The 16483-nt window shown below is 43.3% G+C and overlaps 1 protein-coding gene across 2 annotated transcripts in view; it reads right to left on the bottom strand.

Moving 5' to 3' along the window:
* aars1 (alanyl-tRNA synthetase 1) overlaps positions 1 to 16483 on the bottom strand; it is a 56870-nt gene that overhangs the window by 26521 nt on the left and 13866 nt on the right. For both annotated transcript variants that reach the window (XM_061722343.1, XM_061722345.1), the window contains exons 5-9: positions 16139 to 16330; positions 4683 to 4827; positions 1876 to 2021; positions 569 to 677; positions 127 to 277 (exon numbers count right to left, since the gene is read on the bottom strand). In XM_061722343.1, coding sequence (XP_061578327.1) covers positions 127 to 277; positions 569 to 677; positions 1876 to 2021; positions 4683 to 4827; positions 16139 to 16330 — 743 coding nt within the window. The remainder of the gene's footprint in view (positions 1 to 126; positions 278 to 568; positions 678 to 1875; positions 2022 to 4682; positions 4828 to 16138; positions 16331 to 16483) is intronic.

The following is a 16483-nucleotide window of genomic DNA, read 5'->3' on the forward strand; positions in this document are numbered from 1 at the left end:
TTAGACATACGAATCGATTTTTAGGAATTAATATGAGAATCGATTTCGAATCGGAAAATAAATTTTTTCAACACAGGCCGACAAATAAGGAATGAGGTGAAACAATAGTTGTTTATATAGCCTCACCTGGGATGGTTTTGCAGTCTCCCAGACTCATTATCTTTCGATCAAGGATGCGGCGCCCTCTGCTGAGGGTTTTGAGGAACTGCGTCTCTTCCTCATTGACGATGTCTTTCACCATGTCTGGATCTTTCTTCAGCTCAGGGAAAGCGTCACCCTGAAGGAGGACAGTCAACACAGATGCACATCAGATGAGAGGAGGATGGAAAAGAGTTGGGATAAAAGCCAAACCGTAGAGAGGAGATTACAGAATTTAGAATGAATATAAAGTGAAAATTAGATTACAATTTTATAAGTGATGACACGAATATGAAACAATTTTATGAGTGATGACACTAACGCTTTTAAATTGAAATATTAACTTCTTCCCCAGCATGAGTATTTCATTTTGATTTGAAATATTGCTCACATGTTCTCAGTGCTTTGGGCTATAGGTCAGAAAACTCACCAGAGAATCGACCACCACATCCACCAAAGAGGCAAAGAAGCTTCTCTGAGCTCCCAGCTTCTCATGGGAGTAACGAACTGCACGGCGCAGGATCCTCCTCAGCACGTACCTGAATGCACAAGATGGGAGATGGGAAAAAATGAAAATGCTAAAACCGGAGTAAATGATCACACGAGTCCTGCATCCGGTCTGAAAAGGGTTGGTCAAGCGTTGACGTGGTGAATCCACTAGACGTTCTTCAATTGAAAAACACTTGTCTCGGAAGCTAGCACTTGTTTAATCAAGCTTGTTAAATGTAGCTTTGTATCCTCACAATCAGCGCAATTTCCAATACCACCCAACTCCCTCCTAGATTCCCTTTTAAAACTTAGCTTCGACCATAAAGGGCTTATCGGAATAATATACCTGTCACTCAATTCCCATAATTTAGAACCTCTGACACGTCTAAAAAGCCAATGGGAAGAAGAATTAGGCATAGAACTTACTGAGGATGTATGGGACTCCACATTAGATAGGATACACTCATCCTCAATTTGCTTAAGACATAAGGTATTACAGTTCAAGATTGTACATAGGCTACATTGTCAAAGATAACACCAAACATTGATCCTAACTGTGATGCTGTGGAACAGTAACAGCCACTTTATCACATATGTTCTGGCTCTGCCCAAAATTAACCTATATTCGAATTCTTTTCTGACCTGCTAGGAATACCCACACAACCTCTTGTCATAATAGTGGTATTTGTACCGCAGGACTTTTGCCCCACTCATCAGGGCAAAACATGATAGCCGTTGCCATGTTACTGGCTAGAAGGCTCATACTGCTTAAATAGAAGACGGATCTCCTCCAACTTTCAGTCAATGGATCAGAATCTTCTGCACCATCTGACTTTAGAAGATCCGATATGTTACAAAAGGCTGTGCCTTCAACCTCTATTCTATATGGCAACAAATTCTAGATCAGGTTGAAAAGATAGATACCTCATTTCCAATGTATAGATATAACCCCTCCCTCTTTCTCCTTTCCCTTTTTTTTCTTATTATTTTTGTACGTTTGTTTGTTTTGTAAACTTTATTTGTGTTTTGTCTGTTTGTGTAAAATGCAATGGGGTGGGGTTGTCTGTGGGGTTGGATTGTGTTGAAATGTATTGAAATGCATGTCAAATTGTATCTTGTACGATTTAAAAAAAACTAATACAAATATTTTGAACAAAAAAAAGCTTGTTAAATGTAAAATACAATGAAGTTGCAAATGCACAAATTACAAATATGTTTCATTTGTTTTTCAGCCCTGAAGTGCCTCACCCTCTTCCTGTGTTGTCGGGGCGGCCCCCGTCTGACAGGGCGATGGTGATGGTGCGGGCGTGGTCAGCCAGGACGCGGTAGGCCATGTCGATGCCGTCAGCGTCCTCGGCACCGACCTTACCAGAGTACGGTCGAGCACCGGTACCCTGAAATAAAGCAGTTCATTACACGTTAGATGCATGGCTCTAAACCAGTTTTATTCCTTTTTTTTTTTTTTATAACCTTGGCTGCACACATATTAGTGGTTAATACCATGCTGGTAACAACCTAAGGCATATATATGTGCATTGTTACTATATTTATCTCATTAATATATATATACATATATATACGCATACACATATATACACACACACATATATATATATATATATATATATATATATATATATATATATATATATATATATATATATATATATATATATATATATATATATATATACATATACATACATACACAAACCCAGTTTTGTTTTTTTTTCCCCTTTTTTGTGGAGGAAGGGGGGGGGGGGGGGGGGTCAAGCACTTGAAATCTGCCAAAAAAAAAAAAGAACAGACACGAAACCGGAATGGAACCGGCCAAAACACGAGCAGCAACCGTCCCAAGTCTCGAGATCCAATCACAATCTGAGCTAATCTACCGCGATTAACTACGGTTTGCACTAGTATTACTTCAGCTCGGTTCTACCCGTTTTGCGCTTTCGCACTAGGGCTGAGACGGGTAGAGCCGCTCCAAGTCGATACTTTTTTCTGTAACCATTTCAGTGAGGTTCTTTGCGGGCTGAGCAGGGACTATTTCTGACGTCACCACCCTCCTCGCCACCGATTGGTCGGGGGGCGGGGACGTCAACACCCTCCGCGCTAGGGCTGCACGATTCTGGACAAAATGAGAATCACGATTTTTTTGCTTAGAATTGAGATCACGATTCTCTCACGATTTTTTTCCAATATAAAATTTATTGCACTTATTACTTTAACTTTGCAACAGCTGAACAAAAATATAATAACAATAAACATCCCTTGTCTTCTTTACACAAACCTTTGAATAATTTAAACAATAATAACAATTTTGAACAATATTTGTTCCTCCCTGAGTTGAACACCCTTTCAGAAAGGGGACTTGTAACAGATCCTGTAGTTCTGAGGCAACAAATTATTCCTCTGGCTGGGATGAACCCCCCATTGCCTTTTGCTGCTATTAAGAAGCTGCCGATACAAAAGGTAAACGTTACAAAAAATATGATGGTGCCTGATAAAAGACTGGCATCAACTTTGTAACAGCTGACATTGAACATAAAAACAATAAACATCTCTCTTGTCTTTAAATAATTTAAACAATAATAACAATTTAACAATATTTGTTCCTCCCTGAGTTGAACACCCTTTCAGAAAGGGGACTTGTAACAGATCATGTAGTTCTGAGGCAACAAATTATTCCTCTGGCTGCTTTTTGCTGTAACAGCTGACATTGAACATAAAAACAATAAACATCTCTCTTGTCTTTAAATAATTTTAACAATAACAATTTTAACAATATTTATGTGCAATATGTGTCAGGTGATGAGAAAGGTAGATGTTTCTCCAAATGTAATCCACAATCATTAACAAAATATAACAAACATGACAACATGATAGTTGAGCATGACAGGACTACAACAACCTAAAAACATAGGCCTAGTCCTTTTTTTATGCAGCCATCTTTAAAAAAAAAAAAAAAAATATATATATATATATATATATATATATATTTTTTTTTTTTTTTTTTTTTTTTTTTTTAAATCGTCGTCATTTGGAAATGAGATTGCGTTCAAGCATGAATCGAGATCGCGATTTTTTAACGATTAATCGTGCAGCCCTACTCCGCGCCACTGATTGGTCGGAGGGCGGGGCCGTCAAACGTTTGAATCAGGAAGCGGGAGTCAGAGCGAGGGGACTCGCGGCTCGCGGCGATTTTATTATAAAGCGCAAAACGTTTGTTTGGTGATCCAACTCTGAGGTGCAGATGTTCATAAACCTGGTGGCTGTCGAGAAAAAATTAAAAAAGCGATGTAGACGGGCTGTTTTTTTCTCAGCCGCTCGCGGCTCCAGCTGATTTCTGATCAGCGCCGACATGAACAAAGGTGCTGCGCAATCGAGTACGTCACAGCAGCTTCACCACAACCTGCCCGCTTCTCCCCTGGCAGTGCGCAAACACACGTGTGGAGCCGTGTAAAGCCGTGCCGAGCCGAGCCGGGCTGAGCCGATACTAGTGGAAAAGTGCCATAAATGCGTGTGTGTGTGTGTGTGTGTGTGTGCGTGTGTGTGCGTGTGTGTGTGTGTGTGTGTGTGTAATAATCCTATCAAACCAGAGGCCGACAAGGAAGAACCCAGAACCCAGACCACCAGCAACCCCACAGAGGGGAGAAGAGGGCGGGAGGAAACGCCTACTAAACGACTACGGGAAGAGGCAGCCAGGGAACCCACGGCGGCGGACTGGGACCCAGGCGAACCCCGACCACCCGATCGGACATGCGGCCAGGAGGCCCTCACCCCCCAGGCTAACGACACCCACCCGGCGAGGGGCCAGCCTGCCCGGAGAGACAGACGGCCGCCGACGCGGGCAGGCGCACCCGCCCCCACGAAAGTGGCCCTCCAAGACCAGAGGGGCGCGCCGCCGTGGAGGCAGCGGGGGGGACCGGAGACGGGCCCGGAGAGAGGGAACCCCCCAACAGGGCGACACACCAGATGTTCTTGTCTTTCCTGAGAGGAAGTGAAAATGGTTACATTTTACAAATGTTTGCCTTGATAAATTGTAATTTCAGTACCTTCTGAATGGCCTCAAAATATGGGACGAAGAGGTCGGTGTCGTAGTTGGACATCTTGTTCTGCAGCACAGACACCAGCCGCTCCAGACCCATCCCCGTGTCGATGCTCTTCTTAGGAAGCGGCTTCAGCTCTGTCTCCGACTCTCTGAGCAGGTTGGAATCGGGAAGAAACAGCAAAAACACGAATTCAGACACCAGTCAATCAGTCCATGAACTTTAGATGATGCAGTCCTTTTGTTAAGAGAACACTGGCTTATGACTTTTACCAGTACAATTATTCACACGTTTTATTTATTACAACTGTGAAAAGAGGAAGAGACACTCAGTTAAGCATCACCACGACTCCTCTGATTCATTTGGTTCATTCTTAATCAACTGACTTTAAAATGTAGAAAGGTTAATCAGCCAATAAATGTACTTTCTAATTTGTCTCTACAAATTAAAAACTAAAGGCCTCCAGGTTTTTGTTAGTGTTAGGGCCAGGCAGGAGAAAAATAAAAATAATATTTTAGAGGAGGAAGATTATTTTTTCATTATGCACTTCGAGAAAAAAGTCGAAATGTGGAGATTAATGTTGAAGTACAATTTCGAGAAAAAAGACGAAATGTTGAGAATAAAGTACAATTTCAAAAATAAAGTCGAAATTTCGTGTATAAAGTCGAAATTTCGAGAATAAAGTCAAAATACAATTTCGAGAAAAAAGATGAAATGTTGAGAATAAAGTACAATTTCAAAAATAAAGTCGAAATTTCGTGTATAAAGTTGAAATTTCGAGAATAAAGTCGAAATACAATTTCGAGAATTGAAGTTGAGAAAGTTGAAATTGTACTTCAACATTAATCTCAATATTTCGCCTTTTTTCTCGAAGTGCATAAATAATGAAAAAAAAAATCTTCCTCCTCTAAAATATTATTTGTATTTTTCTCCTGCCTGGCCCTAATACTCTCCCGTATCTCAACCTTAAAATGTGTTGGTTAAACCGGTAAAGTACAGGCCAGCGACCAGCTCCGGCTCTATAACAGCGCACACAAAGCAGCGAAGGAGATGAGGAGACGGGGGATGGAGGTCCAGGTGAGGGAGGCTGAAAAAAGACCTGCGCTGGCGGAGCGCTTACAGGCGGCATCCCGGTGGCAACGTGTCGGAGATCCGGGAGCGCAGGGAGAATTAACCGGGCGCGTGAGAGGAAAACTGCGCGAGTTTCGGAGATCTGGAGACACTGACGGTATTTGAGGGAAACGGGAGGAATGGATGTGAACATGTTTTATATACTTATAGCCTACAGGAAGAGTGAGAATGTGAGACTGAAATACCTGCGGCTATATCCTGGGTTGTTTTGTTCTCTTTTTTTCCAGGCTGTAAATAAAGGGGATGTTTTTTAGCCTATTCAGTCATTTCTGGATTTAAAGCCACAACTTTCCCCTGGGTATAGGCTTCTCCTAATAAATATCTGTCTAGACTGGTATGGCAATTAGGAAATGTTGGACAATTCTAGAAGGAGACGGGGACCCCTTTGGGGACCTCCCCCTACCTCTAGTGAGGGGCCCCTCCCACATCGAGTAATAATTTTGATTCCGAACACAACAAAATTTGAGACCTTAAAGGAAATAAAAGATAAAGAGGGGAGATTTTTTTTCCACACAGTCACAGGCTGTGACTGTGTGGAACTCTGAAGGCTTGCTGATTGGGTAACGTACTGCGTCACGCATCGCGTCACTTCCTGGTGTTGCGGTCTGTTGCTGCTGCACGGCGTGCAGGCTCAGATCTCTCCCGACTTTTTATCTAAAACTTAGACTGTTTTCTGGTAAAATAGCACTAGTACTGGTACATTTCTGTCTTTATTTCAACACTCGCTTATTTTCTCTTCCGTAACTTTCACTGTCACCAATCACCGATACATCTTCTGTCCGTTAGCCTCCGTTAGCATCCTAGCATGGCCTCTCCGGCTCCCACCGCTTCACCTTTTCGTTGCTCAGTGTGTGAAATGTTTAGTTATTCCTCTGCCTCCTTTAGTGAAGACGGTAAGTGCTTAAAGTGTAGCTTATTTGCAGGGCTGGAGGCGAGGCTCAGTCAGTTAGAGGTCCGGTTCGGCCAACTAGACCATAGTCCGATAGAATCCTCTGCGGACCGGCCCGTAGCAGCTGAGCGTAGCCGCTCCCCTGCAGCTCCCCGGCAGCCGGCCAGGCAGGGCAGCTGGGTGACGGTTCGGAGGAAGGGTAGTCTTAAAGGGCTCACAGAACACCACCACCCGCTTCATGTGTCTAACCGTTTTTCCCCACTCAGCGACATCTGTTGAGAAACCGACCCTGGTGATTGGAGACTCTATTGTGAGACATGTGAGGCCGACTCCAGAGACCTTAGTTAGGTGAATCCCGGGGGCCAGAGCGGGCGACATAGAAGCAAATTTGAAGCTACTGGCAAAGGGTAATCGTAAATATGGTAAAGTTATCATCAATGTCGGAGCTAACGACTCCCGTCTTCGCCAGTCGGAAGTAACTAAAATGAATATTGTCTCGGTGTGTAACTACGCCAAAACCATGTCGGACTCCGTAGGTTTTTCTGGTCCCCTCCCCAATCTGACCAGCGATGACATGTTTAGTCGCATGCTCTCGCTCCGCCGCTGGTTGTCTCAGTGGTGTTCAGAAAACGACGTGGACTTTATTGACAACTGGGAGACATTCTGGGGAAAGCCCGGTCTGATTAGAAGGGACGGCATTCATCCCACCCGGGATGGTGCAACTCTTATGTCTAGAAATCTGGCCAATGTTATTAGACACTCCCCCTGACAATGCAGGGTCCAGGCCAGGATGCAGAGCTGTAGTTTAACACACTTCTCTGCTGCTTCTCGAGGACCAACGCCTGCCAACAAAACTGTAGGATTGCATTATGTAATTAGCGACTCTAAAAGTGTAGGATTACATGATATTGGCGACTCTGGCCAGGTGCCTAACAAAATAGAAGTGGTTGCAGTTCCCCGCCCTCCAAAAGTTCACCAGGTGCAGCGTTATAGAGGCGTTAACCAAGATAACCTTGTAAAAATTAAAACCAATGTACATTTGGTACCAATTACAGACCGAAAAATTAGATGCGGACTACTAAATATACAATCATTAAGCTCTAAGTCTCTGTTAGTAAATGATATAATTACAGAGAGCAGGAGTGATATTTTCTGCTTAACAGAAACGTGGTTACAGGAGGAAGAGTATGTTAGTTTGAATGAATCAGGTCCGCCCGGCTACTTTAATCATCACATTCCTAGAAGCACGGGCCGAGGCGGAGGAGTCGCAGCAATTTATAACTCCGGTCTCCAAACAAAAATTGAACCTAAGTGCAACTATAATACATTTGAAAGCCTCATGCTTGGTCTGAAATTTCCGAGCTGGAAATCAGAGAAGCCAGTTGTGTTAGTGGTAGTGTATCGGCCCCCTGCTGGTGCTTATCTAGAGTTTTTGTCTGAATTTTCAGATTTCCTTTCTGGATTATTGATCAGCACAGATAAATTCATCATAGTGGGTGATTTTAACATTCATATGGATGTTGAAAGCGAAAATCTTAAATTAGCCTTCGATTCTCTTCTAGAATCAATGGGTATCTCACAAAAAGTGGATAAACCGACGCACTGTTTTAATCATACGATCTCGATCTCGTTCTCACCTACGGTGTTGAAACTGATGGTCTGTTGGTGTCACCTGTAAACTCCCTTTTATCCGACCATTACTTAATAACGTTTGAATTTAATTTTGTTGATGTTGAAGTGCAAAATAGGAGGTATTATTTTAGCAGATGTTTGTCTGATGAAGTTATTGTTAAATTTAGGGAGGCCATTGCTTATCTTACGACAGTGCGAAATAGTGATGTAGTCGAGGCCAGTGACCTGGGTTCTACCTCTGCAGATGTTGATTTCCTTGCTAGTAACACTGCTGATTTGTTGCATTCAGCTTTAGATGAAGTTGCTCCTTTGAAAAGGAGGGTTTCTAGCCACAAGAGCTTAACTCCCTGGTATAATTCAGATATCCGCATGTTGAAACAAAACGTGCGTAAAATGGAAAGGAAGTGGTACTCTTGTAGGTCTGTAGACTCTCATCGTGAATGGAAAGATATTCTAATAGTATATAAAAAAGCCATTCGCAAAGCCAGAACAGCTTATTATTCAACGTTGATAGAGGATAACAAAAGTAACCCACGTTTTCTGTTCAGCACTGTAGCCAGGCTGACAAAGAGTCACAACTCTGTTGAGCCGTGCATTCCTGCAGCTCTCAGTAGTGAGGACTTTATGAGCTTCTTCAACAGTAAAATCGCGAGAATTAGAGAAGAAATCAACCAGCCGGTTGTAGGTGTTTCTTCAGCTTTAGCGACTTCCCTACGCTCTGACTTATCTCTAGACTGTTTTGATCCTATAGACCTCCCTGAGCTGACCTCACTCGTCAATAGAGCTAAGTCAACCACATGTATGTTAGACCCCATCCCGACTCGACTATTCAAACATATTTTTTCTCTTATTGGTACGACAATACTGGACCAAATTAACCTATCCCTAAGTTTAGGATATGTACCACAGGTTTTCAAAGTCGCAGTAATTAAACCTTTACTTAAAAAACCTTCTCTTGACCCAGACACCTTAGCTAATTATAGACCAATTTCCAACCTTCCATTTGTGTCTAAAATTCTGGAAAAGGCAGTTTCAAGCCAGTTATGTGACTATTTGTATAGAAATGATCTGTTTGAAGTCTTTCAGTCAGGGTTCAGAATGCATCATAGCACAGAGACAGCACTGGTTCGAGTCACGAATGACCTCCTTATGGCCTCAGATAAGGGATTAGTGTCCATACTGGTTCTACTGGACCTCAGTGCTGCTTTTGACACTATAGATCATGGCATTTTACTGCACAGGTTAGAGCATGTTGTTGGGATTAAAGGGACAGCTCTATGTTGGTTTAAATCATACCTATCTGACAGGTTCCAGTTTGTTCATGTACATGAAGTTTCTTCAGAACAGTCAAGGGTCAGTTATGGTGTTCCGCAGGGTTCAGTGCTAGGGCCAATCTTGTTCAGTTTATACATGCAGCCGTTGGGAAGTATAATCCAGAATCACGGCATACACTTTCATTGTTATGCTGATGATACGCAGCTCTACTTGTCTATGAAGCCGGATGAAATAGAACCGTTAGTTAAACTTCAGGCATGTCTTAGGGACATCAAGGACTGGATGTCCAGAAATTTCCTGCTTCTAAATTCAGATAAAACAGAGGTTATCATTCTTGTTCCAGAGCATCTAGGAAGGGATTAGATGGTGTTGCGATGGCTTCCAGTGCAACTGTGAGAAACCTTGGTGTTGTTTTCGATCAGGATTTGTCGTTTAAACCATATGTCAATCAGGTTTGTAAAATAGCCTTTTTCCATCTCCGTAATATTGCAAAGATTAGGAAAATCCTCTCGCAGAGTGATGCAGAAAAACTAGTTCATGCGTTTGTATCTTCTAGACTAGATTACTGTAATGTGTTGTTAGCAGGATGTCCAAGTAATTTGCTGAATAGGCTCCAGCTGATCCAAAATGCAGCAGCACGAGTACTGACAGGAATTAGCAGGAGAGACCACGTCTCTCCAGTGTTAGCGTCGCTCCATTGGTTACCCGTAAAATTCAGAATCCAATTTAAAATTGTATTACTTGCGTATAAAGCCCAAAACGGCTTAGCTCCGCATTATTTGCAAGACCTGATAGTGCCTTATGTTCCTGTCAGAGCTCTCCGTTCTCAGAGTGCAGGTTTACTCGTAGTTCCTAGAGTATCTAAATGTAGATTTGGAGGGCGGGCGTTCTGCTATCAGGCACCACTACTATGGAACCAACTTCCAATCTGGGTTAAGGAGGCTGACACCACCTCCACCTTTAAAACTAAACTTAAAACATTTCTGTTTAGTAAAGCCTATAGTTAGTGTTTAGTAAACCTCTAGCTGGTGTTGGTAAATCTCTAGGTAGTGTAAACTTTAGTGTGTCAGAGTCGCTCCTGTAGTTTCTTGTGCTGGCCTCCCCTTCTCCTCCCTTTTCTCTCTTTTGTCCATGTTGCAGCATCCTTTGCCGGACACCGGAACCTGCAGGTGGTCGTGGGTGGCTTGTAGCTTGCATTACGGAGCACAAGTCTTTCCCTGACCCTGCACCCCAACCTGGGACTTGCTGATTGGGCCGGAGCTTCGGGAGCTGCGTGCTGGCCTGCGGTCCCCACCCCTGGTCATCCCGTTGCTGGCCCCCCTTCTCCTCCCTTTTCTCTCTCTGCAGGTGGTCGTGGGTGGCTTGTAGCTTGCATTACGGAGCACAAGTCTTTCCCTGACCCTGCACCCCAACCTGGGACTTGCTGATTGGGCCGGAGCTTCGGGAGCTGCGTGCTGGCCTGCGGCCCCCACCCCTGGTCATCCCGTTGCTGGCCCCCCTTCTCCTCCCTTTTCTCTCTCTGCAGGTGGTCGTGGGTGGCTTGTAGCTTGCATTACGGAGCACAAGTCTTTCCCTGACCCTGCACCCCAACCTGGGACTTGCTGATTGGGCCGGAGCTTCGGGAGCTGCGTGCTGGCCTGCGGTCCCCACCCCTGGTCATCCCGTTGCTGCTTCCACCTGCCTGCTGTGCTGTTGCCGTCCCTGACCCACCAGTCTGGCCCTCGGCAGGAGGGTCCCCCCTTATGAGCCTGGTCCTGCTCAAGGTTTCTTCCCTCCTAAAGGGGAGTTTTTCCTTGCCACTGTTTGGCTTAAGGTTTTTCTCCCACTAGGGGAGTTTTTACCTGCCATTGTTTATGTAATAACTGCTCGGGGGTCATGTTCTGGGTATGGGTCTCTGGAAAGCGTCTAGAGACAACTCTGTTGTATTAGACGCTATATAAATAAAATTGAATTGAAGTATATTGTGGTCAAGGGGAAAATTGAAAACCAACTGGTTACGCTCATTAATGTCTACGCACCTCCAAACAGTGATAAGGGTTTTTTCAGGAAACTATTTGGTGCAAGAAACTGAAGGAATTTTAGTATGTGGAGGGGATTTTAATATTACGCTGAACCAGAATTTGGATACAACTAGTACCAAAAATAGTAGCAAAATTCAAATGACCAGATATATAAATACCGTTCTCAATGAACTCGGAATTATGGATGTCTGGAGGGAATTACAACCTCTCGAGAGGGATTTCACCCATTACTCGGCCCCTCACTTGGTACACACAAGGATTGATTATTTCTTTATGAATACAGTTGATATATTTAGAATAGAGGAATGTAAAATTGGAATAGCGGACTTATCGGACCACTCTATCCTTCACCTTAAACTAAGTCTGAACAGTAGAAAAAGGAATACAGTATGGAGAATGAACGTTGGCATACTAAATGATCCAGGGATTGTCGAGGAGATTAAAAGAGAAATAAATAGGGAAATAAATGATAATGGAGAAGTAGATTTTACGACTCTTTTGGACGCTATGAAGGCAGTTATGAAGGGGAAACTAAAGCAGCATATCTGAAGAAAGCTAGACAAGAATTGTATCAGACCAAGATTAAAGAGCTTAAAAATCTAGAGCATCAACATAAAAACCTGAACGACCCAGACATACTTCAACAAATTAAAGAAGTGAGGACCAAAATAAATGAGATTCTAGGAAACGAAGTAGAAAAGAAAATCAGATTCACTAAACAAACGTATTACGAATCAGGCCCTAAAGCAACAAAATTATTAGCTAGACGAATAAGGAAACAACAACTCATGAATATAATTCATAAAATCAGAGACCCTGTTACCAATACTTTTGAATATGAACTTGAATATGAACCAGAAAAAAATCGACAAAATATTTGAAGATTATTACAAAAAATCTCAGCGGACGAGGAGATGGTAAGAAGTTTTCTAAATACATTAGATTTACCGACAATAGGAGAAAAACAAAATGAAGATATGAATTCATATATCACATCAAGGGAACTTGAGGATGCTATCAATAGATTAAAATCAAACAAATCGCCAGGAAGCAACGGCTTCCCAGCCGAGTGGTACAAAGTGTTTAAAAAGGAACTGAACCCAATACTGTTAGCAGCATTCAATGAAACCTTGAAAACAGGAAAGATCCCCTCATCTTGGAAGGAGGCCATAATTACGGTGCTCCCTAAGGAAGGAAAGGACAAAGGATTTTGTGAGAATTATAGGCCAATATCAATACTAAATTGTGACTATAAAATATATACAACCATCTTGGCCAAGAGACTTGAGACCTTCATGCCAGATCTAATTAGCGAGGACCAATCAGGATTTATCAAAGGACGCCAAGCACAAGACAACATAAGGAGGACTCTGCATATAATTGATGAAGTTCAGAAGAAGGGAGAAAGTGCCCTGTTACTCAGTCTGGATGCGGAAAAAGCCTTTGATAGCGTTAGATGGAGATTTCTATATTTATGTTTGGAAAAATTTGGCTTTAAAGGCATTCTCCTTGATTGAAATTTTGATTGAAAATGGCACTTCTAAGCCCCCCCCATTCGGTCCGAATGATACGGATTGGTCCAGGTCCAGGAAGGGAAAGAACCAATCAGATGTCTTCATTTTAAACCACGTCCCCCCGCCCTGTCCCATGCGCGCACTCGCTTCCAGCAGCCCGACGTGTTCACTTCCACGGGTCCTCCTGGGCTCACAGTGTCCCAGTGTACTCTCTGCCCAGCAGCAGCCTCTGCAGCAGCAGCCCGGGGGGACACGTGAACAGCTGCAGCCGTGAAAAGCCGCAGGAGCTCCGGCTCGGAAGCTGTATGGGGTCCGTGGGGATATAGGCGTCTCACGGCGAGAGCGGAGAGCGCCGGTGAACGGCAGCGCGCTGCGGTGCCATGCGGGCTGTGTTGCCGCAGCTACGCCGTAGGCTACGGCGTAGACGCCGTAGGCTACGGCGTAGACGCCGTAGGCTACGCGTAGCTGCGGCTTTAGAGCCTGCAGCGCACCGCAGCGCTGCCGTGCCGTTCACCGACGCTCTCTGGGATGGAGACGCCGGTGGGCACGTTTGGGTGGGCACGTTTGGGTGGGCACGTTTGGGTGGGCACAGCCCCCCCCTGCCCCCCCTAAAACCGACCTCGCTTACAGGTGAATGAGACATGGGGTAGTTTTGCTGTAAATGTGCTGTCCAAAATGTTTAATAATCGTATGCGCGTTCGTGTTTGTGGGGGCGAGGCTTTGGACGGAGCGCTCGTGGGTGGGATCGGGGGGGGGGGGGGGGGGGGGCGGGGCTTAGAGGAAGCGCCACTTTCAAATCTGGCTAGCTCTAGGAAGTTGCATAGAATAACTTTAATACAGACTCAGTTAATGTCATAAAAACACTCTATCAGGAACCAAAAGCTAGAATAAAAATAAATGGCAACCTCACTAATTGGTTCAACCTGGAAAGATCAACGAGACAGGGATGTTGTCTGTCGCCGACTCTCTTTGCGATTTTCATCGAGCCTTTGGCTCAAACGATACGTGAGGATGAAGGTATAACAGGAATAGAGGTGAATGGCGATGAACACAAAATTGGGCTTTTTGCGGATGACGTTTTGATTAGTTTAAAACAACCAGATGTGTGCCTTCCTAACCTTATGATTAGACTGGACTCCTTTTACCACTTGTCAGGTTATAAACTAAATGTGACTAAAACACAGGTTCTACCCATAAATTATACTCCGCCACAACATATCCAACAAACATACAAATTTAAATGGAATGCAAAAACAATTCAATATTTAGGAGTGATCATTGTTAAAAATCGGACAAAATTATATGAAACTAACTACAGGATCATAAACCGAGAAATTCAAAAAGATATGGAAAGGTGGTCGGTTCTAACATTGGACTTCAGCTCCAGAATAGAAATCATTAAGATGAATATTTTACCAAGACTCTTGTATTTATTTCAGTCATTGCCATTAGACATTCCAAACTCCCAATTTAAAGAGTGGAACAAAAAAAAAATCTCTCGCTTCGTTTGGGGGGGTAAGAGGCCAAGGCTAAAGTTTACAACTCTCCAGACCCCCAAAAATAAAGGTGGATTAGCATTGCCGAACCTCTAAGAATATTATTATGCAGCACAGATACGGCCCTTGGTGCTCTGGTGTGACCCTATGTATATTTCAAGGTGGAAAGATATAGAATTAAAAACAGAGGGGTGTCATGTACAAAGCATGATAGCAAATAGGGACATGTTCAAGAAGTATGAGGAAAACCTCGAATCACTAGATTCACATTGGAAACCTGGTTCACAGTGATCAGGAAATACAATTTGGGGAGGGAAATCAAAATTTTTACTTGGGTGGCCTATGACTCTAAATTTAAACCAGGGGTGTCAGATAATAATTTTAAACAATGGATAAATAAGGGAATTGCAGCATTGTGTACAATAATTGATGGGGGCAAAATTAAGAGCTTTACAAAATTGAAGAGAGAATGTGACTTGGAGGTTAGGGATCAATTTAGATACTTCCAAATCAGGGACTTCTTTGAGAAGGAAATAAAACCAGATCTCCCCAAGGAGCTGAATAAGGTGACTGTGACGCTGGGTAATGCGTATGAGAGCAATACAGGTAGAGTGATCTCAACATTGTACCAGGGACTTGAAAAGAACAGGGGAACCTCTACACTGTATATTAGAGACAGATGGATAAAAGAAAGTAAAATAGAACTAACTGAAGAGGAATGGTTTAACATCTGTGACAACCAGCGAACCACCACCAGCTCCAGAATGTGGAAAGAATTCTGCTGGAAAAATATAACCAGGTTTTTTATCACACCTAAGACAAAAAACAAATATACAGCTGAACAACAAACATGCTGGAGAAGGTGTGGGGAGCTGAATGTGGGACATACACATATTTTCTGGGAATGTGTTAGGATTAGAAAGTACTGGAATGATGTATGGATGGAAATGAAAAATATGCTGGGGTATGAACTACCAATGTCATGTAAGGTTCTGTATCTATGTGCTTTCACGAGTGAAGTTATATTTGAAGACAGATATCTGGTGAAAATTGTGTTAGCTGCAGCAAAAAAGGCAGTTACCAGGAAGTGGTGCAAAGAGGAACCTCCCACTCTGAGGAACTGGTTGGACATTATGGAGGAGATATACAATATGGAGAAACTCACACACATACTGAGACTCCAGCAAGCTCAATTTAACAAGAAATGGGACAAATGGACATCATACGAGGCTCGCAACAGAGACACCACTACAGTTTGAATGAAACCGGAAAAGCATGGATGATGTATCATGTAAATGTGTATACCACTGACACTGTAAATGATCTTTGTGTGTTTTCTTGTCTGCAAAAAATCAATAAAGTTTGAGTGTTAAAAAAAAAGAAATTGTATTTCATCATTAATCTCTACATTTTGACTTTTTTCTTGAAGTGCACAATAAAAAGAATCTTCCCCTCTCAAATATTTTTCCTCCTGTCTGGCCCTAACACTCTTCCGTACTGTTACCTGTTGAACTGGATGAAGACCAGGTTCCAGATCTCCAGCACGTTGGGGTCGTCCATGTTCACCAGATGAGAGGCGTCCCTCCCGCCGATGCGGTCGTAGTGGATCTCACTGCAGGGGCCGCAGGGGCCCGTGTCTCCCATCTCCCAGAAGTTATCCTTCATGCTGCCTGGCAGGATGCGAGCCTCCTCCACCCTGACAAACACACACAGAACTTTATGAACCGGTAAAACAAACAAACACGTTTCCAAAAAGTCTTTTTTTCTGTGACTTTTTGGACTTTCTGTTTTCCTGTGTGGAAAAAGTAGCACGTCTTCCTTCCTCTGTGGGTTACTACTCCATGCTTCT

The sequence above is a fragment of the Cololabis saira genome, chromosome 5, assembly GCF_033807715.1.
Source record: "Cololabis saira isolate AMF1-May2022 chromosome 5, fColSai1.1, whole genome shotgun sequence".
NCBI lineage: Eukaryota > Metazoa > Chordata > Actinopteri > Beloniformes > Belonidae > Cololabis > Cololabis saira.